This window comes from Lithobates pipiens, unplaced genomic scaffold (genome assembly GCF_037356315.1).
Source record: "Lithobates pipiens isolate NorthernLeopardFrog02 unplaced genomic scaffold, aLitPip1_a1.2 Scaffold_19, whole genome shotgun sequence".
NCBI classification, from domain to species: domain Eukaryota; kingdom Metazoa; phylum Chordata; class Amphibia; order Anura; family Ranidae; genus Lithobates; species Lithobates pipiens.
The window spans coordinates 517336726-517364202 of record NW_027507764.1 but is presented as its reverse complement, the minus strand read 5'-3'; the positions used below and the strand labels follow the sequence as shown (position 1 = coordinate 517364202).

Here is a 27477-nt window from a genome sequence, read left to right as displayed (position 1 = left end):
GAGTCAATAAGTTTGCCAGTTTTTTTGGGGGTAAATTGGGGGCCTCGGCTTATATTCGGGTCGGCCTATACTCGAGTATATACGGTATGTATCTCTTCCATTTGGGAAACAATGTCATGCCTTAAATCTCCACTAGAGGGTGTCTATGCATATACCTTACTCTGTTGTCTTCACTGTAAGCTCAGTCCGTGTGTGGTTGCAGCAGTGTGTAGAGGGAGACTTTGCAAGGTAAGAGCTGCAAAAGTGTTTTTTCTCCCCCCCCAAAATGGAAGCAGAGGGTTCGGGGGACAGCAACGTACCCCCTCCTACATTACTCGGGGGGGGGGGGGGGGTTCCCTCTAATACCGCTAAGGTTTGGCTGTGGCGGTTTTTTTACTATGTTTTTGCCTACTGATGGATGTCTCTGCCTCCCCTATCCCCCCCCCCCCCCCCCCCCCCCAGCCCCCTTCGTGACGTTTCTGGAATCCCAAAAAACGCCATGTACAGGCGCCGGAAATTTTGAATGGGGAAAAAGGGGTGGAATTTTTTCTTGGAGGGGGGTGGGGCCTAGATGCGGTGCCGTGAACGTCCACGAGGACGCACAGCAGGCTAAAAAAAAAGATAAATACCACAATGGTGGACACAGGATGAGGTGTTGCCCTCAGTCGATCAAGAGGAAAAGCAAACCGATAATTCCTCTGTGGAGGAAATAACGGTAGATGACCCTTTTTTTTTTTTTAGCCTCTCAATCTGAGAAATTGCTGATACAAACTTATATAGATGGTTCGTTCTACATTCATGCTACCTCTAACGGAGTCTCCTGAAAGCTTAGATTCTTTCTTGTTTTTTTTTTTTTTTTTTAAACCTTCTCATCCTTTGCATATGTTTCCTGCACATGCATTACTAGAACGGCTTATTTTTGCTGAATGAGATCACCTGGATTAGCATTTTCTCCCTCCTAAGAGATTTTCAATTCTCTATCCTCTGAAGGAGAAATTTCCCAAAAGATGGAAAGTACCAGCCATTGAAGCTGCGATTTCCAATGTGAATAATAGCCTAACTTGTCCTGTAGGCAATGTACAGATGCTTAAGGATCCAACAGATAAAAATTTGGAATCCCTGCTAAAGTCTGCATTTTCGTTGGCAGGTGCCGTTAACCCACCTGCAATCGCTGTGATAGGCGTCTGCCAATCCCTAAAGGTCTAATTTAAACAGGTCCTTAGAGAGCTTCCTGCACGACAAGCTCGGGATTTGGCTGAACTACCAAAGGCATTATGCTTTGCCGTAGATGCCATTAAAGATTCTATTCAGCAGGCGCCCCGCCTTACGCTTATGCTTCTGAATATGCGTAGAATCTTGTGGTTAAAAATTTGGTCAGCTGAAGCACCATGTAAAGACCTCCTAACTGGGTTCCCCTTTCATGGTGAGCGAATATTTGGAGAAGACTTGGATAAATATATCCAATTTCTAGTAGGAAAAGTACTCTTTGCCAGTCAAAAGAGAGTATTTCCAAAACATCTGGAGTGCCAAGGTTCACCATCACTGTTACATGGGTTGTTTTCATTCTCCTCTGAATGTCCAATGAGGCTGCATGGCACCCGACACGCTGTCTGGACAATGCTGACTGGCCCTGTGCTGAGAGCATGCGTTCTCCCAAGAATAAAGAAAACTCTAGCAATACACACCAAACTGCATGTGCAGAGTGTCCCCAATGCTCTGTACTATCAGACGATGGATTTGGGGACAGTAACCGAAGTGGAGAATCAGAGAAGACCGGATCAAACAGCCTTTTTACACAATGTGGATGATTGATCCCTTAGGTTCCACAGTAAGTATAACAAGGATTGTGGGTTTGGTAACACTTTAACTATTCATGGTAGTTTAAAATGGGAAGCAGACATCGGCATCATGTGACCTGATTTTAGAAGGCAATGTTGTCTACTTAACTATGTATTTTTGTGGAGGATTTTAGTTCTGGAGCTCATCTCTTCTGATCTATGTATTTTTGTGTTGGTGCCTGGACTTCTGCATTTAAAAGGTTGTCATGTGTGTATCCCTCCCTCCCCCCCCCCCGTTTTTATTTGGTATGATCTGTATTCTGACAGACCAGCAGTCCAAATGACATTTAAACTGGCAAAACACTTGATGGTCCCAGTTCTGAATCTTAGTGGAAAGGGAAACCTTAAGTTTGTTTTTATTTTTTTTATTTATTTTTTTCTTTGTTTTTTTTTTCTCAACTTGCTGGATTTTTCAGAATTTATAAAAGGAAGTATGATTTTTCAAAAGTGTTTTTTTTTTTTCTTTAAGTGTTGTGCCAAAACTAGCTTCCTGAAGCTCATAGTAGACCTTGAGTCTGCTGTAAATTTTTTAGTGCACACGCGTGATATGGCAGGATGTCTATTTGTTAACATTTTTGTTTTCTTTCAGTTTAGGCAGGAGTACTTGGACACCTTGTACAGATATGCAAAGTTCCAGTATGAGTGCGGAAACTACTCCGGGGCCGCAGAGTATCTTTACTTTTTCAGAGTGCTGGTAAGTGAGCTTATATTGCCCATTATTTGCTTTCTGTGATGTTTTCCTTGTATCTGGTATCCAACCTGTTGACCTTGAGCGATCCTGGTAGCCATACCTGCCAAATTGCTGACAGTATATACTAAGAAATGGTAGTTTAAATAAAAGCTAAGTTGCCATTGGTCAAATGCATTTGCAATAAAACAATGTGTATAGATTGCTATGTAAAGTGCTATGTAAATTGTTGGCGCTATATAAATCGTTTAGAAGAATAATCATGATAATGTATTCTGGCTTTCCACACAACCCCTGTTTTTAACATTAATAAATTCACAGTTTTGTTTATATTTTGTGGTGTATGTGGTTAAAGCGGAGCTCCACCCAAAAGAAGCTCTACTTGTTTGCTGCCTCCTCCCCCTGCCACATTTTCCACCTTTTGGGGAGGGGGGAGCGGGTGCCTTGTTTTGTCAGATACCCGCTCCCACTTCCAGCTGAGCTTGCCACCACAAACTGAACCGCAAGGCCAGGCCCCTTCTTCCCCCGCTGCCGGGCGGCTGGCAGTTTCCCTTAGCCGAGATGGCATCCCCCCGAGAGCTGACTGAAAAAATTGACTCGGGTGAAGATGCCAATAGATTAGGACACTTACCTGTGCACAAATATTAAAAGTCAGCTGCTACAGTATTTGTAGCTGCTGACTATTTTTTTTTTTTCTGAAGGAGCCGAATTCACATAGCGGCAGTGTAATATTCCATCCACCAGACACGTGGATGTCAGCACTACACGGGGTAGTGAGGGGATTTTTTTTTTTTTTTACATTACCATAAAAGGGCTACTCTGTTCCTGACAATTGCAGTAATGCCACATATATAATTATGTATTCTGTATGTATGTACTTTGTTGGCACCTGTAGTAAGTCCCAGAAACAATAGTGCACATTTTACTTTTTATTTTATTTTTTTTATCTATCCTTAAAGTGGTTGTAAAGGCAGAGGTTTTTTTATCTTAATTCTATGCATTAAGATAAAAAGCCTTCTGTGTGCTTCAGCCCCCTAACACTTACCTGAGGTCCATCTAGATCCAGCTCTGTTGCAAGAGTGTCTCAGCTGCCCGGGACTCCCCTCATTGTGACCTGGGAAAAGTGTGTCCGCCGCTCGGGCTCGATAGGGAGGGGGTATGTAGACAATGCAGCTGCTGCAGTGCTGACAGGGGATGGAGCCCATCCTGGCTCCTCCAAAGGAAAAGGTAACCCCTGAAAAGTTGCACATCTATGTTGTCCTGCTACGATGAATGGAGTGGCAACCTCAGTCTGGACTCTGACCAGGCAAAGTCCCCAATGTGTTACACTCCGCATATGCCAACCCCCCCCACCCGAGCTTAGTAATGGGGATAGCCATTGGCTCCCACTGCTGTCAATTGAGGAGAGAAATGGGCCAGACTGTGATTCCATGTCTGAATGGACACAGAGCTGTAGCTCGTCTCGAGTGCCCCCATAGCAAGCTGCTTGCTGTGGGGTCACTCAACATAAGGGAGGGGACAGGAGCACTAAAGAGAGACCTCAGAAGTGGAGAACCAGGGCTGCTCTGTTCAAAACCAACTGTGCAGGACTGGTAAGTATAACATGTTTGTTGTTTTTAACAAAAACAAACCATTTTAGTATCACTTTAAACATACTAACACTTTTTTTTTTTTTTTATTCCACCTAAATTACAATAGCCCTGACCTTTGACCCCATTACTTACACTGACCTAGATCATTCTATCAATTTCTTCTTCTTTCTTTTTTCTCCTCACATTTTTTTTTTTTTACATTTGTTTTCCTCTAGTAAAGAGAAAAAGATGCATTGCATCTTTTCTCCATTTAGGAGAGAAAAAAGCAGGCTGCACACTGATTAATCGCTTTGCTAGCCAATCAGAGGCTATAGCAGCAATTTGCTGGTTTCTTTTTTCCAGGGTTTCATGATTCCCAGTTGTTAGTATGGGACGGCCTCCTCCCAGCCCAAATACATGTATGCGGCCTCATGGAAGAAAAACGAATACACTAATAGAAGTGCCAAAAGATTTAGTAATGGGGCCCCACATCAAAAATCTATGCAGAAAGCAAAAACGTGTATAGGATGAGGGCGGGGGGAGTGAACTTCTTGGTACCCCCAAGAAATGACTACAACATTTAACAATATTTCTGAGAAATATAAAAACAAATTCTTTTTACAAAATGTGTTTAAAAACAATGTACACACTGCGCCTCGTACAGTTGTGACTTGTCCCCATGAAATATGAACATACGGCTATTCAAACTAGCTTTTGGCTCATGGAAGAAGAGCCACTTCTGTGAGGCCTCATGTATGTGTGAACACTGCTGGAAGGGTTAACCAGAGTTGAGATTTTAGTAGTTAGGATTTCATACATTTTAACCCGGGGTGCGATGCTTTAACAGAAGGCTGCTTTCTACTTTTTCTATAGCGGATGAAGCAGTATTTTGCAATGCAGAGAACATTTGTTATTACTGGATGTATTCAGGATGGGGTTTAATTCCTGCAGCCCAGGTGGACCACATCAGCGATTGTAATCTATATCTACAGCACAAAATTCAAATGTTGAAAAGCAGACTGGCAAATTGAAGGTAATGGGCAGTAATGTTCCGTAGCGGCCCGACCTCCCCTTATCAGAGCCTTCCATCAGCCTTCTCTGGAATATTACTACGGATTTAAGAGAGGCAGAGTCATTTACTTGGGAAATGTAAACAGCTTAAATGAGGTTAATAAAACCAGGCCCGTGGTTTCATTACAAGGCCTGAAAAGAGCTGCTTATTCATATCATTTGTTAATGCTGGGAGTGAATTTTGAGAATGAAGATTTAATGTCTTGTTCGGGGCCCTGCACAGTAAATTTATTGTTGCTGGCCAGTGACTGAATGTGCCATTCCCCCAGCAAATGGAAACTTAAGGTAACCCCTGTAAAATCCAGATATTGAAACTATTCTAGCATATCCTTGCTTGAAAGGTTAGTATGCAGAGCCAACTGTAATGACATGGATTCTGGCCAAGTGAGCTCGCATGAACCTCCTGCCTACTAAAAAAAAAAAGATAGCAAAATTGTGCATGGAGACCTCATAAACTGCTGGTTTGAGAGTGACGATGACTTTAATCTTCTCATTTTCTAAATTCTCCATTTATGAAAAGTTGTGGCTGTGATGTGTGAACTACTTAATAAAAAATAAAAAAAATAATGAAAGCACATTTTAGTGATTTCTGCAGCAAAGCTCACAGCCCAAAAGCCAAGTAGCCAAAGCACCAATTAAAAAAAAAAAAAAAAAAAGCATCTTGATGCCCTGTTCACTTATTTAGAGGGAATGAGCAGGATTCCAAATTGCATTTTGGGGAAAAAAAAAATATTGCTTTTATCGATTTGCTGACCGCCCTGGAGCAGCTTTACTGCTACAGGGCGGCAGCTGTGCATATATATAATATAATATAATATATATATATATATATATATATAAAAATAAAAATAAAAAAATTCCACTCGTGATCCTGCAGGGGGCTGCACGAGATGCTTTTGCTGCAATTTATTCACAGCTGATCTGCAGGTGGCGGCGCCTGCCAGTCGTTTGGTCAGATACTCAGAACAGAGCTCTGCCTATGTAAACAAGGCAGAGTTCCATTTCCTACAGGGGTAGGAAGGGATTTTGTGTTTCTGCAAAGTAAAAGCAGCACATGCAGTACCAGGAAAAACACTTGTTAGGCACACAGTTAACCCTTTGATTGCCCTAGATGTTTAACCCCTTTCCAGTGATTAGTACAGTGACAGTGCATAGCTTTAGCACTCATCATTGTATTAGTGTCGCAGGCTCCCATAAAGTGTCAGTGTCGGATTGTCCGCCACAATATGGCAGTCCCGCTATAAGTTAAGCCAATCGCCACCATAATTAGTATAAAAAAAAATAACAACATTCAATAAATGTATACCATAGTTTGTAGGTGTTTTTTAACTTTTTTTTTTTTCCAATTTGAATTTTCTTTTTAAAAAAAAATTGGCTATGTTTTAAAACAAAGTAAAAAAAAATCATTCTCCCCTCCCCCCCCCCCCCTCCTTTCCCAAGGCTCTTGTTCATTTTATTTGTGTACAGGGCTGCATAACACTGCAATTGTCAAAGTAATACAGTGCCGTATCACACAAAATGGCCTGGTTATGACGGGGGGGGGGGGGGGTAAATCTTCTGTAGGTCAAGGGGTTAATCTCCCACCTTACAAACGCCGATGCTCATAGGTTTGTATAGCACAATCCATGCAGAAGATGGGCGGTCTCGTGTAGAATGGGGCTGGTGATGGCAGGATGCACCGGCAAGCCAGAGACTAAAATCTGACCAATGACACAGGACAAGGACTGTGAGCCACATGTTGAAGTGGTTTTGAGCTGTATAGAATACGGATGTTACGGTGCAATATAGGCAGAAAACCGAATCCATCAGTTTCGTTTAGTGCGAGGAAAAGACATCCGTGACCTCAAGCATTGTAATCTGTTTCTCATTGTATTGGAATAATGGTTTGTCACCACAATATGTCTTTAGAGTATGCACTGTTTACATGACTGCCACGGGCTGGGCTAAACAGAGCCTGCCACAGACTTCTTGCTAAAATTGGGAGGGGGGATTTTAGAAATTAAATACATTAAATGCAGATGGTACATTGTATGATTTCGGAGTGTTGCCCGATATGAAATTCTAGCAGATTGTTGTGAAGCTGCAGTCCTTGACATTGTTATGTGTTTAACGTTCAACTCCCAGGAGATATGAAAGGCACAAATATAGTTCCTAATCATTAATACAGCATTAAGGCTCCTTTCACACAGGCCCACCGACTGGGTCCATCTGTCAGTTTTGAGGTGAACCCTATCGGGCCATCCATTGTCCTTTTATGGAGTCGCAGGTGTAAACATACATGCTGGCACCCGATCCTATCCGCTAAACAAATGTATATGGGGTGTTGGGGATCCATTCCCCATGCAGTCAGGTGGACACTGACAGTCAGTTTCCATCCGACTGTGTCCACCCTGCATAAGCTGAGCAGACACGGACCTGTCATCCGCCTGCTCAGTGGGGTTATTGGACAGATCCCGCAATGAGCTGGCGTTCTCTGCCTTTGTGAAAACCGGAAGTATATTTATTTTTAACGTGGTATTGGCCTCTTGCAGTCTACTGTACAGCAGAGCTAGTAGGTAAGGGGTATGCAGCACAAGGTGCCGGTCAGATGTACTGCAGTGCCTGGAGCATGCGGATTGCAGGATAGAGAAGAGTGACCTAAGCAGTGTGCTTTTTTCTTTTTCTTTTTTATCCAGTTACGTGGGGGTGGCAGAGGAGAGAGCTGTAGGTGAACTTGTAGCGCAGAGATATCAAGTACCTCGTGGCAGAATAGAATGGAGAACCTGTGACAGGCACTCCAAGAATGCCCGACTATGCCCGTCCTTTCCACCTAGCTCCGGCTTTCATAGAAATTGGAACTGCAGCTTCTATGAATGGAGGGCGGCGGAGTGATAAATCATCCACCCATCCTCCATTTATAAATTACGTTTTATTCATAGAAGCTATAGTTATTTATTCTATGAATGATGGATCTGGTCAGAAAGTGTGGGCATAGTTGGCCACAATTGCTGAGTGCATCTGTTCTATTCCCTCCCTCCACACCAGGAGATGACAGCAAGGGGGTAGGGGAGGTTGGAGGATGATGATTGCAAGTAAACCAGGAACCAGCAACATTGACGCATTGGATTAAAGTGGTTATAAAGACAGTTGTATGGTGTTATTTTTTTTCTCTCATCTTAACCTATGCATTAAGCTAAAAAAACAAAAACAAAACACCACCATGTTGCATGAGAGAATCAAAGACAAAGTAGTGGGCAGCATTGGCTCCTGCTACTGTCAGTAAGTCAGTAAGCCAATGAGAGGGAGGGGATGGGGCCGAGCTCCAGCTCTGTGTCTGGATGGACACAGAGCAGCGGCTCAGCTTGAGTGCCCCCATAGAAAGCTGCTTGCTGTGGGGGCATTCGGCAGGAAGGAGGGGCCAGGAGCAGTGAAGGGGGAGCCCAGAAGAGGAGGATCGGGGCTGCTCTGTTCAAATGTAAGTGACATTTTTCTTTTTTATAATGATAAAAGTTAACTTTAATTATAAATCCTGTATATTAATAATAGTGATAAGTTTTGCACAGTGCTGTACAATATAAAGGGAGACCGTACAATTACAATACAGATTAATAAAAAATGACTAGGAAGGCCCTGCTTATGGAGATTACAATCTAAGAGGTAGGAAGGGCGGTGATACAAAGGGTAGTACCTGTGGGAGATGAGCTGATGAAGATGCTCAATATACAGTTTTAGGCGGAGGTGGGGTAGGCTTCTCTGAATACATATTTTTTTTAGGGATCACGTAAAGGTGTTCATGGTAGAAGAAAACAGGACAGATTTGGATAGGGAGTTCCAGAGGATGGTGGCGGTTCTGGAGAAGTCCTGGAGGCGAGCATGGGAGGAGGTGACAATAGATCTAGAGAGAGGGGGGTCTTGGGAGGAGCGGAGTCGATCATTTTGGCAATAAGCTGAGACTAGATTGGAGATGTAGCTGGGGGCAGAGTTACGGATGGCTTTGTATGTTGTAGCAGTTAGTATTTTACATTTTTGTTAGGCTAGTGGAATAGTTAGGCTCCATGTACACGGGACATTGTTCAAGCTCTCCTGAATGATTTAACTTGATATCCAGAAACCAATGTCTAAAAAGCCCTGTTTGTGTCTAAAACCGTTTGTAAAAATGTTTTTTATATATTATCATTTTTTTCAGATGAAAAATGTCTGTAAATGAAATGCTGCTAAACGCAAGTTACTGCATTTAGCAACGTTTACAAGCTGTTACAGGCATTTGGCGTTTCAAATGCCTCTGAACGTCTGTCCGAACTAAGGATGAGCTCCGGTGTGATCGCACACTCCACATGCAGAGCCTGCATGTCTCACTGCCTGTGATTAGCACAGCGCTGCGCCGACTTCCTGGCGTGCTCTGTACATGGAGTGTGTGAACACGCCGGAGCTCATCCCTAGTCCAAACCCTTTATATATATATATATATATATATATATATTATTAGTGTTCCAAAAAATGCTTCTAACCTCAACAGCCTAGATTATTGATGCCCAATTAATATGAAGTGTAATTTTAGTGAGATGTTCCCTCTTCAATGAAGGGTCATATATTTCAGTATTGGATGGTTCTCCTCCATGTATTGAAAGGTTGCCATATAGAAAAAGCTTTTCTCTTGGGGTTTCGGTGTCTGTCAGGTAGTGGGGCTCTTGCAGCAATGTGCTGTGGGACTTGTTTGTTGGGTGAAGATTCATTTAAAATGATGGCTGGAGAAAGAGAAGCTATGAAAGGCCCATTGTATGCCTTCTCTGAGATTAGAATTTGACACTCTGAATGACCTAGTGTAGTTCGGTGTTGTATAAATTACAGCTTTATGGCCCCAGCCTTACCTCTGCTTTCAGAAGACATGAACTGCACTAGATAAAATAACTAGACCTGTTCTCAAGATTCGGCAGAGTGGGTGGTGGGCACTCCTGTTGATTTTGGGGATACAAGCTTCAATTTCACATGGAAATGGTGGGAATGTAGCAATGGTTTCAGGGCGATTTTTTTTTTTATTTTTTTTATTTTTTTTATTTTTTTTTTTTAATACAGAGTTCATGTGACCCATTACGACCCTCTCCAACTGTTTTGCCTATTTTGTTAATTTTAAGTAATTTCTTTTAAAACAACAAAAAAAAACCTTCCATTTACTGATCTGGGAGCCATTTAGTCAGCTTTGTTGGTATAATATTTTATCGGATCTTTTAGGGATTTAGGCCAACGCAGGAGGTAACAATCTCTGGGGATCCTCCTTTCTCTGAGCCTACACATCCTCTGGATCATGCCAAGGTCTTCTAAAGGACGTTATGTGTTGAGTCTTGTGAACAAACTGGATTAGCCAATACAGCGTCAAAATCCAACATGCAGCCCGTCAGGGTCAATGACAGACTAAATTAGGCAGTGGCTGGATATCAGCAGTACATGTGTTCACAACCATATACTTTGAGATGTATTCTCCCCCGAATGTAGGAATTCCTGTGTTGGGGTCATACAGTCCTAAATGCTAGTACCACTAAGAATGGCTTCCATCACTGCTTATTTCAGCCTGTCATTGATTTTTGATTTCACCTTGAGCCCAATAATGCAGAGGTTTAAGATGTTTGGGCCAAAACTGCCCATGCTTATGAGCCCTTTAAGAGATTTTTTTTTTTTTTTTAATTATACTTGCTTTGGTGGGTTCTCAGTGTTAGACTCTGCGGGAGACAGATGCAGCATTGGCTCAATGCTGCATCTGTCCCCTGCTGGGTCTAACACCGAGAACCCAGCGATCAAGCGACGTTGATCACTCGCTTCCCACAGCTCCCTAAGCAGAGAGCTGGTGACGGTCAGTCACCAGCTCTCTGCTGTGCCCTCTCCAGGCTCACTGGAGTACTGGATTGTGGAGAGAGTGACCGGCTCAGGCTCTTAGCAGCTCGCTGAGAGGCTGAGCTGGGTGCCGGTCCAGGCATGTGGGCAGATCCCGACTTCATTGTTACGATCTTTCCCGAGCCCGCTGTCTGCTGAAAACAAGTCCACATGAGTGCAATGTGTACTCCTGTGATTTCCAGGAGAAGTACAGCAAAACGAGCCCTTCCTGACTGACACCACAAAACGACTTACTGTATTCACTTCTTATTTACCACCTTGACTACTGCAACTCTCTCCTTAATGGCCTACCCTTACACAGGATATCCCCCCTTCAGTCTGTAATGAATGCTGCTGCTAGACTAATACACCTCACTAATCGATCTGTGACGGCTGCCCCTCTCTGCCAATCCCTTCACTGGCTTCCCCTACCCCATTGTATAAAATTCTAAATACTAACCACAACATACAAGGCCATCCACAACATCACCCCCAGCTACATCACCAACCTCATCTGCAGATATTGCCCAAATTGTCCCCTCCGACCCTCCCAGGACCTCCTGCTCTCTAGCGTCCTTGTTATCTCCTCTCATTCTCCCCTTCAGGACTTCTCCAGAGCCTTCCATCCTCTGGAACTCCCTGCCCTGGTATGTCTGGTCAGCCCCTACCCTGTCCACCTTTAGTAGATCCCTGAAAACCAATTTATTCAGGGAAGCCTAAGGACTGTACCCAAGGCATCCCCCATCAGACCATTCCCCACAACTATTACCTTTTTATACCACATCCCCCCCCTCCCTTTTAGAATGTAAGCTCCACGAACAGGGCTCTCCTGTCCCTTCTGGTTTGGACTGTCTTGTATTTGTACTGTCCCCCCTCTGCATTGTAAAGCGCTGCGTAAACTGTTGACACTATATAAATCCCGTATAATAATACTTTTCCTTTAAAGGGGAACTGGATGATACAAATGCCCTTTTTTATATGGACCGCTGACACATTTTTTACAGAAAAAATGGAAAGCTCGGCAATAAAAATTTTCATCAGTTGTGAATATTCAGTTATTTCTAATCGCACACATTTCTGGACAAGGTCTGAATTGAGAGTGTGGTTTAGGCTCCATTCACACGTGTGACAGTGCGCTTGCGTCCTTCTGCACTTTGCATTTAGGGCAGCCCATTAATTTCAGTGGCTTGCCCTACACTTGAAAAAATGCACTAAAAAGCATGACTGTTATGGAAAATCGCACCACACCAGAGCCCATGGTGTAGGCATGTGTTTTGACGTGCATGTTAGCAAGATGTTTGGGGGTGCCATTAAAATTTAATAGGACAGTGCCACGGCTGCAAAAGAGCTGCATGGTGTTTTTTGTTATTTTCTATATTATTTTAATTTTTTTTTATGCATTCCCACAACGCTCAAATGTAAACCCAGATTTGGTGTCCAACAGGTAAACACACAGGTATCTGCATACGTGAGAACTTGCCTGCACACCCTGGATCCGTTATGCTGCTAGTCACATTCATGATGAAGTAGTCCTGCGTGGCCTTAGAATTTTGCACCTGCGCTTTGTGATGTGATCACTTTAACCAATAAACTCTTGAACTATTGACTGCGGATCCATGAAGTGCAGGCGACATATGTTCTTATCTATGTATAAAGTAGAGCCAGATGTCCCATGAGGGCTTGAGCATATGCAAATGGAAACTTTCTGATTCTTGCCGGAACACATGCTATTCCTTGATGATGATGCTCAGAACCCAGACCTGGGAGGCCTCAAAGTATAATGTCTCCTGCACATTTTGCCTCTTTGACGTCATGTAAAAATTGTCTAGCTCAGTTCTTATCTAATGCATAAAAAAGCACTAAATGGTAACGGTACCTTACTGTGGATTACAGCTTCCACCCTTTCTGTCTAGGTACTGGTGATGTCACACACGGCCGTCCCACACCCTCCTTGAAAACCTGCGCATTTCAGATATCATGACAGTGCTCTGCTGCATGGTGCATGATTAGATATCTGGTGCTTGGGCTGAAGGGCTGGAAGCTGCAGTCTACAGTAACATTTTTTATTTAATTTTAAAGCATGTCATGAAAAAGAAATGTATTCTCGCATGCAGTGGGCGGCCCTCTGCCTGCACTGTGTGGGTTAACTGCTCGTTTTGTCTAGGGGTGCAAGGAAAAGCTGTACTTACCCGGTCCCTCAATCCTCCGGAAAACCGCACTCCCCCGTCCAGTAGTGGACTGTTACTGCCATTCTCATGTTCAAAGCAGGTCTATGGGTATGATGCCATCAGGAACAAACCATTCACAAGACCACTGGCATGCAGGGAAGCACGAGTGGTGGGGACCTTGTCTTGTCCTCTGAGGTTCGGTGTATTAGGTAAGTATATCTCGGCTCCGAAATCCCCTAGACAAATACAAGCAGTTGACCCATGCAGTGCAGGCACTGCCTCGGTCATATAATAACAAAATGGTTATACTATTGAGTTTTATTTTTTATTCCTCTTTTGTTTTGTAACAGGTTCCTTCAACAGATAGAAATGCTCTCAGTTCTCTCTGGGGAAAACTGGCTTCAGAAATTCTGATGCAGAATTGGGATGCCGCTATGGAAGATCTCACAAGACTAAAAGAAACGATAGATAACAATGTAAGAGCCCTTTCTGACATGTAGTCTTGTTGCCACAAAAGCTAAATTACTTTTCTTTTTATATGCCCAACTTTTCAGAGGCTTTGGAAATAAAAATATTCTCAAAAGAATTTTGTCATGTAATCGCTTGCCTTCCGCGCACATTAGGTGTACAGGCCGGTTGACATAACTGTATTTTGCGGACTTTCTTCCATTTTGGGACACTCATACATGCGCCCCCTGCTGACAATGCTGTGATTGGGCAATGAGCAGTTTTTGCAGCTTATTTCAGCCAATGATTTTTACAACAGCAATGTCTGTTTTTTTTCCTCCCTGCAAAGCAGTTGTACTTGGAACCATGGTCCCATGCTGCCTCCCTGCTTCACTGCCAGAGCCCCCGCACATGATCTTATTAATGTGACAGTGCTTGGGCCTTGCAGCCAATCCCCAGGCCCAACTACTGTCATGTGGGAGGCCTCCCCTTTCTAAACTCTAACACCAGCTTGGACAGGCTGCAATTCTACAGTGGGAGATAGCAAGGTGTCATGGCTCAGTATGTGGTTGTTTGTTTGTTTGTTTTTTTTTTTTTGTTATATATTAGTCATTATTTTATATTTTGTTTTTCAGATAACTAATTTTATTTTATATATATATTTTTTTTTTTTTTTTTTTTGCAGTCCGTCAGCTCTCCACTTCAATCTCTGCAGCACAGGACCTGGCTCATTCACTGGTCTCTCTTTGTGTTCTTCAACCACCCCAAGGGAAGAGACAACATCATTGACCTGTTCCTTTACCAGCCTCAGTAAGTGTGAACTGTGAATGGTTGGAGCCTAGATTTGTTTTAGAAATACTCTCATAGGCCTAAGACTGAAGACATTTCTTTCTACTTGAGTTTTCAAAAAGGAAGACCATTTAATCTGGAAAGATTATGCCATAGATCTTTAGGCTGCCCATGCATTCGCAGCTCTCTGAATTGGAAAAATTGATTAATTTGCCCCCATCCAAGCTAAACAGCGTAGATAGAGGAATCTCCCCTACTGGCTATTGAATTCTGACAGCCTGCACCCGGAAAGTGCCTACAGCCAATTGTCTGCAGTCACAGTGTGGCTGACAATTTTCCACCTGGCTCCTTCAATTTTCAGATCAAAGGATGTTAAAGGAGAAGTACAGCCAAAGCTTGTTTGGCTGTACTACTTCCGTGGATCACAGGAGTGCAGTTCGTTCTACACTCCTGTGACCCGTTTTCAGCAGACAGCAGGTTGAAGCCTGCTGTCAGCTGACGTCAGTCAGCCCAGGCAAGAACGAGACAATGGAGTCGGGATCCACCCACATGCCTGAACTGGCTGCTCCCACCCCCTCCACAGCCCAGCGCTTTAGTGAACGTGGGGGTGGGGTGGCAGAGCGCTGCTTACTGACAATCGCCAGCTCTCTCCTCGTCGTGCTGTGATAACCAAGTGATCGTCAAGGTTTGATCGCTTGGTTCTGAGTGTAAGAGGTGCCGGGGGACAGATGTTGCATCAATCTAGGTAAGTATGAATCTTAAAAGAAAAAAAAAACATACATCTCTTTTGATGTACAATCTCAATCAGAAAATAAAGTCGTACTGGATTACTTCAGGCTGGTCCTTTTTGCAGGTGTAGCTATGTAAAACATTAAAAATAAGTGCCTATACTGTTTAAAATCCAGCAATACATGCTCACCCTGCTCTGCACATTCTCAGTTGCTCGCTATTTTTAGGCACTTTGCTGAATATGTAAAGGAAAATCCACTGACACCCTAAAGATTTACTGCTGCTCAAGGGCTCTGGGCTTTAGCAAAAAGGCAGCCTACAGTAAGAAAAAGCAGGAACAATGCTGGAGGAAATTTCCAGCACGCACTCCATTTTAGTAGTGTAAATATTAATGTGGAGTGTGTGTTCCTGGCTAAAGAACATTATTTTTTATCAGATGGTTATGGTTACACTTGAAGTAGAGTAGTGCCAACCGGGCAACCCATGTCTCTCAATTTGTTGTGTGTATGGCCATCTTTATCCCACAACTGTACAGGAATCCTCCTATTTGTTTATTGTTCTAGATTATTTGTATCTGACTTGTGACTTGGCTTCACTTTTCCTGGTAATATCCTATTTGTTTCCCTGAACAGGCCTGAATAAAGTGCCTCTTTCTTTTCTGAGTTTGTATTCTTTCAATGCAGGTCTGCCTTAAATTTGTAATCACGTCAACTAAATTAAGTTTTGCAGGGAGAAATTTATTTATGAGCCTCAGGAACTTGTAAGGTTCTGAGTTCCAGGCATGCAGAAGTGTGTAATTAAGAATCGTGTGTGTGTGTGTGTGTATGTATGTATATATGTATATAATATACATTTTTTTTATTTATAAGAGCAGTATGTGTTCCCCTTTTATACTTACCTAGGTGGATGCAGCATGGTACTGATTCTGCATCTGTCCCCTGGCGTCTCTGCACTGAGAACCGAGCAATCAAACACCGCCGATAGCTTGGCTCTCACAGATCCCCGAGAGGAGAGCTGCTGACTGTCAATCAGCAGCTCTACTCTCTGCTCCTCCACGTTTGTTGGAGCGCTGAGCTGTGGAGTGGCGGGGATCGGCCGTCTGTCTCTCAGCGTCTCGCGGAGACAGGCAAAAGTCCAGGTACCTGGCGGATCCACACTTCATTGTCGTGATGACACGGTGCCTGGACTGATTCCGGTGACGTCAGCAGAGTGGACTGCAGACCGTTCTCTGCTGAAAACGGGCCACAGGAGTGCAAAACTAATTGCACTCCTGTGACCCATAAAAGTACAGCCAAACAAGCTCAGGCTGGACTTCTCCTTTTAACCCTGGTTACAGCTGACTTGCGTTCACACTATAGTGAATAAAACCTGGCTCAGATGGGGATGTAGGTGCTGATAAGTCTCAGATGTTGTAATTCTAGTTATTTCTGTCTTTCATTCTGTAATTGTGAGCAGAATAAAGATTGCAAGTGACTTGTTTTATCTATATAAGGAATCTTGCCTTGTAGGAAGTCTCTCAGGGACAGCTGTGACCTGAGACCGCTAAAGGGCCCATCCAACTCTGAAAATTCATTGGCCAGCTTTGTATACTAAGTGGTGCTACTTCTAGGGCAGAGAAAGTCTCCTCTGCATCACCCGCAGTAACTTGCTCTAACGTTAGAATGTTAGAGTTGGTGTGTAAAAATGTTGGTATATGTTCAATACATCTGGGAGTAACAGGTGTATTGTAAAGCCACGGCCAGCAACCGGTTAAAAAAAAAAATCCCAGGCAGGTAGCGGCTCTGAATGCAGTCTGCCTGTGCCTGGTACTGTATTGATATAAATGCTTGTAGAAGATCTGGATATCCACTGCTTCTTTCAGCATGTTGTTGATTTTGTATGGGAGCTGTAAGTACAGTCATCTCTAGCAGTTTTATTTAATTTGCATCTAGTCTGTCTCCTTAAAAGCAGAGCTCCAACCAAAAGGGGGAAACTGTGTTTGTTTCCCCCCCCTCCTCTGCCATATTTGAGACCATTTGGGGGGGGAGAGCGGCTACCTGTTTTTGACAGGTACCTGTCCCTACTTCTAGGAGACTGCGGCAAGATTGGGCTAGAACTCATTAGACCAGAGAGAGAGAGGACCTGCACAGATTAAAAATCCAACAGTTCAGTTTTATGGAAGCAAGTGGCCAAAATAGACCTCTGTGGATGGTATTGAAGCTTAAGATCCATATGGAAATTATCTGAGGGAAAAAACCCAGCCGAGGGGGCCAGTACCCATCTACCAGGAATTAGGGCACAATCCCTGGACCCTGTTGTTTGTTTGGTTTGCTGTTTACCTTACAGCAGTAAGGTAAGGGGTCACTCTACCTGGTGTGCCGTGAACACTGGAGATACAGGAATCACAAAACACGGTTGCTGGCACCTGTTTTTGAGAAGCAGTCACTGGTCACTTTATTTATTTCAGCTCACATATAGACTCTATTATTGTACTTTTCTTATTAAGAAGATCACTGAACAAATAACCACTGGTCACCGTATTTTATTTTATTTCACTAAAGACCTTATTACATAGCTTTCTTGTTCAAGCATGCATTGTGTTGCACGTTTTAATATAAGGAAAAATATTTTGAGTTTTTTTCTTGGAGATATTCATTTTGAATATTTAAAGCACATGACACTTTTGGCTTATGATTTGTAACAGACTGGATATCCATTTTCATTGATTATTCAAGGATTAATTTGTTGGAGAAACTTCGCAACTTTGGATTACTTTCATATTGTAATTGTGCATAATTTTTTATTTTTTACTATCACATATTTATTTAAAGGAACAATTCTCACCCAATAAGGAGGAGACCCTGCTCCCGGGAGTGGGTCACTCATTTAACCCTACTATTTTCCATATAAGCACAAGGCACTTTAATTCTAATTTAGTATAGTTTAGTCTAACGTTTTCAGGTAGTGCAATATTATCTACCATTATCTATTATCACTTAATAACACTGTCACTATTTACATAAGCACGAGGCACTTTAATTTTATTTAGTTCAGGTAGCACAACACCATTTGATTTTTAAAAAGACTGCGGCAAGGTGCCCCGGAAGTTCACTGCCCCTGCTACTTCCCCCGCCAACCGGGCAATTCATAAAGCACAGCGCGCTATGCGCAGTAGGTAGCCGGCTGTGAAGTCAGTTTCCCTTGCAAGGAATGGCAGCGGCAGCACCCGGGAGAGTGCCGACATCATGGGATCCTTGGACAGCTAAGTGTCTTAATATTAAAAGTCTTTAAAGAGGATCTTCATCATGTAAACAAATGAATAGTCAGGAGCTACAAATTCTGTAGCTCCTGATTGAACACACGCTTATCTGTCCCAGGATCTAGCGAAGCCCTCACCCGACCCGTTTATTTTTATTTTCTTTGGGTCCAGGCGTGGGCACGCCTTGCGGCTTCACAGCTGACTGCACATGTGTAAGCCGACCTGTGAATGGTCCCACATTCTCCTGGGCTCTATGACGTGTCCCAAGGGGTTGTGGGGAAAGGAGGGGAGACTGAACCTCCACTCAGATCGTCACAGCACTCAGACCAGAAGTGGGAGCAGGCACCTATCAAAATCGAGTACTGAATCCCCCTCCCCAAAAAGACATTTCAAATATGAGAGAGGAAGGGGGGTGGAGGGAGAAAAGCGAAAATTCCCTTTTTGGGTGAAGTTTTACTTTAAACGGGTCTCCAACATCTGCTATGGTCATCCATGATCTCTTACCATCTCCTGTAGCATATCTGCAGTCTCGGATCTTCTCTTGTGCTATGCCTGTACTCTCTGATGTCTAGAGCAATGTTTCTCAACTCCAGTCCTCAAGGCACCCCAACAGGTCATGTTTTTAGGATTTCCCTCAGATGAAACAGCTGTGGTAATTACTAAGGCGGTGAAACTGATCAAATCACTTGTGCAAAATAATGGAAAGCCTGAAAACATGACCTGTTGGGGCGCCTTGAGGACTGGAATTGAGAAACATTGCTCTAGAGTCTGGCAGCTTTCTGTAACATAATCATGTTTGGTTGGTAGTGTCAGAAACCTGGTAGTCTATCTTCCAATTGGAGGACAAGATGACCTATAAGCTGTGTCGCTCTGCCAGCTTTAAAGAAACTGCTGGAAAATTGTTTGTGCCGCTGCAAATCTAATGGTTGTTTTTTGTCCTTCTACTTAAAGCAAAAAAGAATCTTGACATGGCTGAGCTATAGTTTTCGTGAAGCCTTGTGTCTTGGCCGGTGGGAAATGTTAGGAGCTTGTCCGTTCTAGGTGAATGACTGTAAACTCAGTGTCTGAAAGCTTGAAATAAAGAGCATCTGCTGTTTCACAACTCGGTAGGCTTTTTCTGGTCCTCTAAATGCTAACAAATGTTCCTTATATCCTTCTGCCTGCAGGCCATGGATAGAGCTTTGATTAACAGCAACTGATTATAAAGAACGTTAGATGCCGATACGTGGGTAGTTGTACTTTCATCGTAACATTCTCACATCTTGTTTGACTCGTTGGCCACATGCGTGGCTATTGGATTTAATTTGTGCAACCGTCCTGCAGTGTGCACATGTTCTTTATAGAGAGGATGGTCTTGTTCGTCATTGGGCAGGTTTCCCATTTTAAGTCAAACAAGCATTTATAGCAGTTTATTTATTAGACAGCTTAAAGCCAATGCCTCAGTTTTGGGTGGGCCCAGACACTTGCTGGTTTCTTGGAGAATAATGGGGACCCGGGTGCCAGAGGGTTGGAAATGTGAAGCATCCAGTATGTGCTAGGGGTCTTCTGAAGTAGGATTGGCCTTATTACTATTATGGAAGGGTTGGAAATGTGATCTGGGAGAGCTCCTCCGAATCTGCATCCTAAATTTAAAGTGAAACTAAATTATCTGAGCAAAACTAAATATGCCATTCATTTTTATTATTTGCAGCAAACTTCCCACATTCATCCATGCCTCCATGTTTTATTTTTTTGAGAAATCACTTTGAATAACACACCCAAAGCATGTGTATCTGTAGCCATTTTGAGTAAGGGCAGATGGTTCATGCACCATTTACTGACTGGAATCCATCTGCACTTAGCTTAGACATACAGGCCACATAAAAGGAAAAAAAATACCCATGAAGACTCCTGGGATGTATGATGTCATAGTTTAGTACCACTTTAAGATGCCACTTGAGTAAGCTTTCTATCTTCTTTTTAATCTGCAGTAATCTGTTTCCTGTTTTGATTACACTTCAAGCAGAAGTAAACCCATCCATAAAACAGTTTAGTTTCCAGCATGTGCCTTAAATGGAAGACTCCCATTGGTTCTGCTCTCAACCAAACTATCAAACCATCCAATGGCTGGTGTCATAACTGATCACATATGCAGTATCAATCATGGCAGTTGTAGTTTAAACAGAGGCAAAGATGGCAGCTTCCTTGGCTGAAAAAGATAGGGGGGTTTACTTCTACTTTTAGCCTCGCACACACAAGTAGAATGTCGTAAAAAAAAAAAAAAAAAAAAAAAAATTCTCACTGGGCAGAATAGAATAGATTTCTGTGCATGTCAGTCTGTGCGACAGAAGCCAACCTTGCATGTTGGAAAAATCAGCAGCCAATTGACTCTTGACCAGTGCTCTCAGCCACTGTGCCTTTCCCTGTCCCCCTCCCCCTGTCAGAACACAACAGCTCAGCGGGGGGAGATCGCTGTACTAACCCAGAGGTTAGTATGTAGTATGCTAATAATAAAGATAACGTGCGGTAATACTCTGCTTTTTAGCCTTGGTACATTTTTAAGTATATTTTTGCAGACCGATTAGGAAAACTGCGTTTTTTTTTTTTGTTTTTTTTTATTATTATTATTATATAATTTCCTCTCTGTAAAATCTAAAGAGAAATTTTAGCTTTTAGATACATATTGGAGGCACAGTGATCTGCCCGATCTCATTTTCCATCCATGCCAGCTTAGTGCTTCATCAATGGTTCTGGATACGCCAAAACTGGAGTACATGTCCACGGTATAGATTTTGCCCATTTATAAGGCCCAGAGCAAATGCAAAACTACACAGATGTAACAAGAGACTGCCATGCCAGCAAGGCCCTCTGCCACATAGTTGCGGCTTTTACTGAATATCTTGGAGTTTCTCACATCTTTTGTACAGCAAAGAGATGAGCCCGCTCATTGACCCATTCATACTGTATACAGAGATAAGTTTACAAACGACCCGTGTGTCCGTTGGCATGTCTGTTCTCAGCACTGCTAGAGATGTTCCAGCTAGTCATTCTGATTTAGTGTTGGTATAGCCTACTATCTGTGTACTACTCTGGCCCTGACTGCTCTAATAAAGGGTATCGGAACTCAATGTAAATGTATTTTATTGCAACGTACCAGTTAGACAGGTTGGCATTAATTTTTCATGAATTTCTTTTATTTTCACCTGATAGTTCTGTCAGTAACATGACCACACTCCTTCATTTTATTAGGACATCAAAAAGAGTAATGGAAACTCATTTCTCCTATTGCCCATAACAGAGGGGCATGGCTCTGTAGTACTCAAAGAACAATGTAATTGGTTTACCGAACTAGTCTTTCCTCACTCCCAGCGGTGCCTGGCTTGCGCCTGATTAACCGATAGTCATTACAGTGGTAATGTGTTCTTAAGGCTGCTGTGTCTCTAGGTATACAGGAATCATCATGGTTCTACTGGAATGATCACATTGCACAACGTTTGTCTGCTCCTGTGACCTCTTCTACACATATATACGTCTTGCTTTAATTAGGTTTATTGGCTGTGTATCTGTAGACTGTGCACATGAACATCTGGGACATTCCCCGTTCCATGCTTCCCTGACACAACTTGCACGCTGCAGATAAGCTCGCCGTTTAGGGTGGGCCTAATTGGCATCAACACGCCTAAGCGCCAGCCCACTACATGGGTGTGTTCTGAGGGGGGAGGAGGTGGCTGCAGTGACACGTTGGTTGTTTTGGCTCCTCCCACACAACTGGGGATTCTGAAGAATGCAACAACTGCGATTGCATCATCACCCTAATTTTATTCATATTCAGGAAGGGAAGGAGGTTTCGGGGGAATATGTTTTTATATTAAACTTCATCTTTAGCGTGGGTTTTGCTGCGATTCAAATCTCCTGGCGGTGTTTGGAGATTCCTTGTTTCCATTTTAGTGTAACATGGCTACTCCAGTTTATGGCATTTTTCTACCTGACTAGGAGTAATACTTGCATGGAGCGCGTGCTGCCCAGGAATTACAGCTGCACATCAAAGTTTGGAGCCTTCTCTATAAGCAATCCAGTTAACGGAACATCTGTTTGCCATCAGCATTTTGTCTGCTAGAGCGAGAAAAGAAAACACACTCGTACAGATGTCCACATGCTACTGAAACGCATCAGGGTCACATTTGGCTTTTATTTCTAGGATAAATGTTATACTTGGTGTTCTGCGTGATATTGTCATAGTCAGGTTTTCTAAATGAGATGCTTCTAAATTCAGCAAGAGCAATATAAATGCCTTAGACAAGTCATTAAAGCTTACCTCCAGGCAGGCAGCTTGAAATAGATGTATGAGAACTGTTTTGCTTGCCAAAGGATTTGTCTACTCTGTTCAGCTATTCTTGTGATCCAGGTTATCCCCAGGCACACAGCACAGCCAGGTCCTTGGCCTCCTTGCAGACTACATTACAATTAAGGCTAGGTTCACACCTAATTGGCTCTGTGAGCTGCGTTTGTGCGGGCACGGCAGTTTGTTCATTTGAAAGGGCTGATGTGCCATACGTTTGATTCATGCAGGAAAAAAAAGGTTCCTGCGCCATTTCTAAAATTCAACAGGAGAGAAATCACATGGTGCTTTTGCACCATAGATTTCCCACAACCCGGAAACCCACTGCATTTTCAGATGCATGGGAGTGCCATTAAGAATAAATGGCAACCCCACACATCTGCAAAGAAAGGGCACGGTTTGGGTGCGGGAGCAGGTACAATTTACACACTGTCCTACAACCACCTGCGCAAGTGGGCACCTAGCTTTAAAGTCAAGTTCAGCTTTTTTGTGAATAGAAGATGCAATAAAAAGTGTATTGTTTTACCCCTCGAGCCTGCAGAGCTGCAATCAGTGGATCACAGATTTCATGTCTTCCTCCTGCAGATAGTTTGCACAGCTGTCTGCTCATACTTCTGCAGTTGCTCAGCTCCAGGAAGTGTGAATGGACGACCATGGAACAGATTAGTCCACTGAGAACTGCAAGTCTTATCTGCTGCAGTGGCAGATGAGACCTGTGGTTTCATCATTCACAGATCAATGATTTTAAATGTGACAGTTGTGGGGGGGGAGCCCCCACCTGCTGTCCTGAGTGGGACTCGAGGTGAGGGAGACTGGCATTTTAGCAACATCTCACCCTTAACACCCGGAAAACAGGTGTAACCTGTTGCTAAAGGTGAATTGGTTCTTTAAGCCGGTGATCTCCAAATTGGCCCTTTGCTTGCCTCTATCTGACCCTTAGGGCACTGTTCTTCCCACTGATACAAGGCAGTATTCCTTCCATTGACACCAACAGTGGAGCATAATACCTCCCACTGACACCAATGAATGGGGCACCAATGATGGAGCACTATATCCCTCCTGTACCAAGAATACCAATGATGGGGCACTAGTCGTCGTCCTACCGACCACATATACAATAATTGTGTAATTGTTTTTAACCACACTGACCACCAGAACTGAGGCTTTGCCCCCCCCCCCCCCCCCCCCCCAAAAAGGTCTGAAGGGCCTTTTTTGTTTTATATCGTTTGGAGACCCCCGCTTTAAGCAATATAGCTCAATCCAGAATCCATACCTGTCTCAGTGACAGTAGGCATAGACTGACAACGGTATGCAAGCAAGCATTACTGAATTCCCAAAAATGCCCAAAAATATTAAAGAAAGTAAAGAAAAATTGGAATATATGCTGCACAATACTTTTTTATTTTTTAATTCAATTGCCATTCATTTAAATATATTTCAAATTGATCAGAGTTATAATGAATTTTTTTTTTTTTTTTTTTTTTTTATAGATACTTAAATGCCATTCAAACTATGTGCCCACATATCCTTCGGTATCTGACCACAGCCGTCATCACCAACAAAGATGTGAGGAAGAGACGTCAAGTTCTAAAAGATTTGGTGAAAGTTATTCAGCAAGTAAGTGAACTTCCACCTGTATACAGACTTTGAACATTGTAATTCGATTATATTAGTATTTAGGTGGTCCAGACTGGATTTTTGCTGTCGGAAGAGAAGTGTGCCCTTTATTTACACTGTAGATGTATGGATGTGTCTACCTAATACTGATAGTATAAGTGTTATGACATCTGTAAACTTGAATTGTTGGATTTGGTGATATGGCATTCAGTTTTCATACTTTTCAATTATCTCTTCATATGTGATTTTTATATTCCAGTGGTAGATTTTCTAGACCTTCTTGGTTCTAGTTGATCTAGTCTTCTTTGAGAAAAGGACTGAGCATATGGTAGAGTGTAAATTGTGCGTTTTTGTTCATCCAGAAAGAGAGAAATACTCAAGTCATGTTTTGATGGCACTTACACTGAATGGTCCACAATAGGACCTTGATAGTCACAGCAACTTTTTCATTGCACATATACTTCTCTTATCAACTGTACAGTCTGCCTATGTGACTGGTGTAACAGTATAGGATCAAATCTACATCCAGCTGCTCAGCAGATGGATGTCAGCCGGTCACTATTCCTGGGTGGGGCCATTCTTCATCCAGTGCAAACCTGCAAGTGCATTTCCAGCTTGTGCAACTTGTCATCTTGTCTATTCCACGCAAAATAGATGGCTTAAAACTGACTGTTGTTCTTGTACTTACGGTTGATATATACCAGAATGCTTAGCTATTTGGGTGAGTTTCACGCTAACTAGCACATCTCATACTGAGTAAGCAATAATTAGACAAAAATATGTTAAAGCAGTTATAAGCTTTTTTTCCTTTATTACATAAAAAAGTGTAATCATGTTATACTTGTCTGCTCTCTACGGCCCCAAACCCATCTCTTCTGAGGTCCTTCGCTGCTGATCTTTTCTCTTCTCTGAGTGCCCTAATAGCAAGCTGCTTGCTATGGGGGGCACTTGTGCAGGCTCAATCCCGAGCTGTGCAATGGCTCCTGCTGCCACTGAGTATCCTATGAAGAGAGGGGTGGAGAAAAGCTTCTGTAGACTAGCTTAGTGCTGGATTGTGATCAGGCTTGGGCTCAGGTGTTTATTGGGGGCTGAGGAAAGCAGTTTTTTTTTTTTTTTCCTTAATGCAGTAATCTAAAAACCTTTTGGTTCTATTCTGGACACCCTATTAAAGTGCAGTAAAGAAGTTACACAAATTCTGGTTTTGTGCTGTCATAAATTTTGTGAAGTGTGCTCAGCATACGGGTAAGGTCTAATATACGACTAGCTTACCCACACCTTGCTCACAGTTGTACCCACTTGCATGTCCAGGGGGATTTTACAAGCAAGGGCATTTTTTTCAACATTGCAACCATGTGTTTTGGTCAATAAGGCTTTGTTACTCTTTGCAACTGAGAACATAGCGAAGCGGCAAGATGAGCTGGTTGGAGATGACTTCTTCCCATCTGAAACCCAATAAATAGACTGTATCCTGCTTAAAAGAACTGGCAAGATATCCAGGCTGACACTGTCGGTGCAGTAGACTGAAGGGACTGGGTACTTATTCTTGCTAGATAAGGGATACATGTTTAGGAATGGTGGGAAAATATATTCATACTTTCTGTAATACTGTTTTATTTAACTTTTAGGAATCCTACACCTACAAGGATCCAATAACGGAATTTGTTGAGTGTTTATATGTCAATTTTGACTTTGATGGGGCTCAAAAGAAGTTAAGAGAGTGCGAGTCGGTAAGTGAATATCCTCTTTCAGATTTTCCTTTGTGACATGTTTGGGTTACTCAATGCCATAGAAAAGTATTTTTGTCTGTCCTTTTACAAAAGCCCAATACTAATGAGAAACTAAACATCAGACAAACAGATTTTGAAAGCTGACTATTTCAAGAAGATGCAGCTTCAACTTTAATATTTGTTGTGCGTGTTGTGTTGGTGAAAAAACAGGGCATGCTTTGGTAGTGACCTATTTTAATCGCTCTAATTTTTTTTCAGAGAATGTAAAACGTATACATTCTGCTTTTTAAGGCTTACTCTATGGAGTTGATTTACTTAAACTGCAGAGTACAAAATCTGGAGCAGCTTTACGTAGAAACCTATCGGCTTCCAGTTTGTTTTTTTTGTTTTTTGTTTTTTTTGCCAAAGTTTAATTGAATAAGCTGAAGTTAGAAGCGGATTGGCTACCCTTCAGAGCTGCACCAAATTTTGCACTCTCCCGGTTTAGTAAATCGGTCCCTAGGAGTCTGTTGTGGCAATGACTCAACCCTATGCCTTTGCTCCACCAATCCTGTCCCATACTGGGCTTTGCAGTTCCTGTTCTTCAAATTCAGAAACCCATAAAATATGATAACGCAGAAGACAAGGCCCAGATGTATGTGCATAAGAATGGTGCCAGATTTGTCATATATTACACTAGTGCTCTTTTATAGCAGGCCTATGATTTACCCACAGGGGCAAATCAAAAAAAAATAACCCAGTCCCTAACTGTGCATTCCTTTTTTATTTTTGCTCCTCTGTTCGGTTTCTAGAGTGATAATACCCATTACTTCCATATATATATATATATATATATATATATATATATATATATATATATATATATATATATATATATATATATATATATATATATATATATGAGCATGCAACAACTCTAATGTGACGATGCTAGGCCAATGTCCAGTCACGTGCGGAAAATCCATATTGTGTGTAGGAGCGAGAGCACGTCACACCATGGATCTTTAGAATGGGTCCAAAATTGTATTCTGTGATCACATTGTTACAGCAAATAGCAATGTTTCGGAGCCTTGCATGCCCCCTTTATCAGGGATGTGACAAAGTGTATTACAGAACAGAAATTATTTTATAAAAAGCATCCACTAATCAGTGAGCAGAAAATTACTTCGGCCCCATCCCCTGACATCATAATGACATATTCAGTGTAAGGTACAGGTTAACCAGTTCCTGACCAGCGCACCCCGATGTACGTCGGCAGAATGGCACGGGCATATTGGTGTACAGGTACGTCCACTCTTTAATGCCGCCCTGCCATCGCGAGCGCTCGCCTGCTGGTCGGGACCCCCCGTGAGTCCGGTCGTGGGTCCCGCGGACTCGATCGCTGCGGGCATACCCGTGATCGCCTCACGGGGCGGCTGAAAAGGAGAGATGCCATTGTAAACCGCATCTCCCC

The 27477-nt window shown here is 42.7% G+C and overlaps 1 protein-coding gene across 1 annotated transcript in view; it reads left to right on the top strand.

Moving 5' to 3' along the window:
* Nucleotides 1-27477, top strand: part of EIF3E (eukaryotic translation initiation factor 3 subunit E) — a 79583-nt gene that overhangs the window by 23287 nt on the left and 28819 nt on the right. Inside the window, exons 5-9 of the mRNA XM_077493174.1 lie at nucleotides 2407-2511; nucleotides 13510-13635; nucleotides 14292-14416; nucleotides 24171-24297; nucleotides 25923-26024. Coding sequence (XP_077349300.1) covers nucleotides 2407-2511; nucleotides 13510-13635; nucleotides 14292-14416; nucleotides 24171-24297; nucleotides 25923-26024 — 585 coding nt within the window. The remainder of the gene's footprint in view (nucleotides 1-2406; nucleotides 2512-13509; nucleotides 13636-14291; nucleotides 14417-24170; nucleotides 24298-25922; nucleotides 26025-27477) is intronic.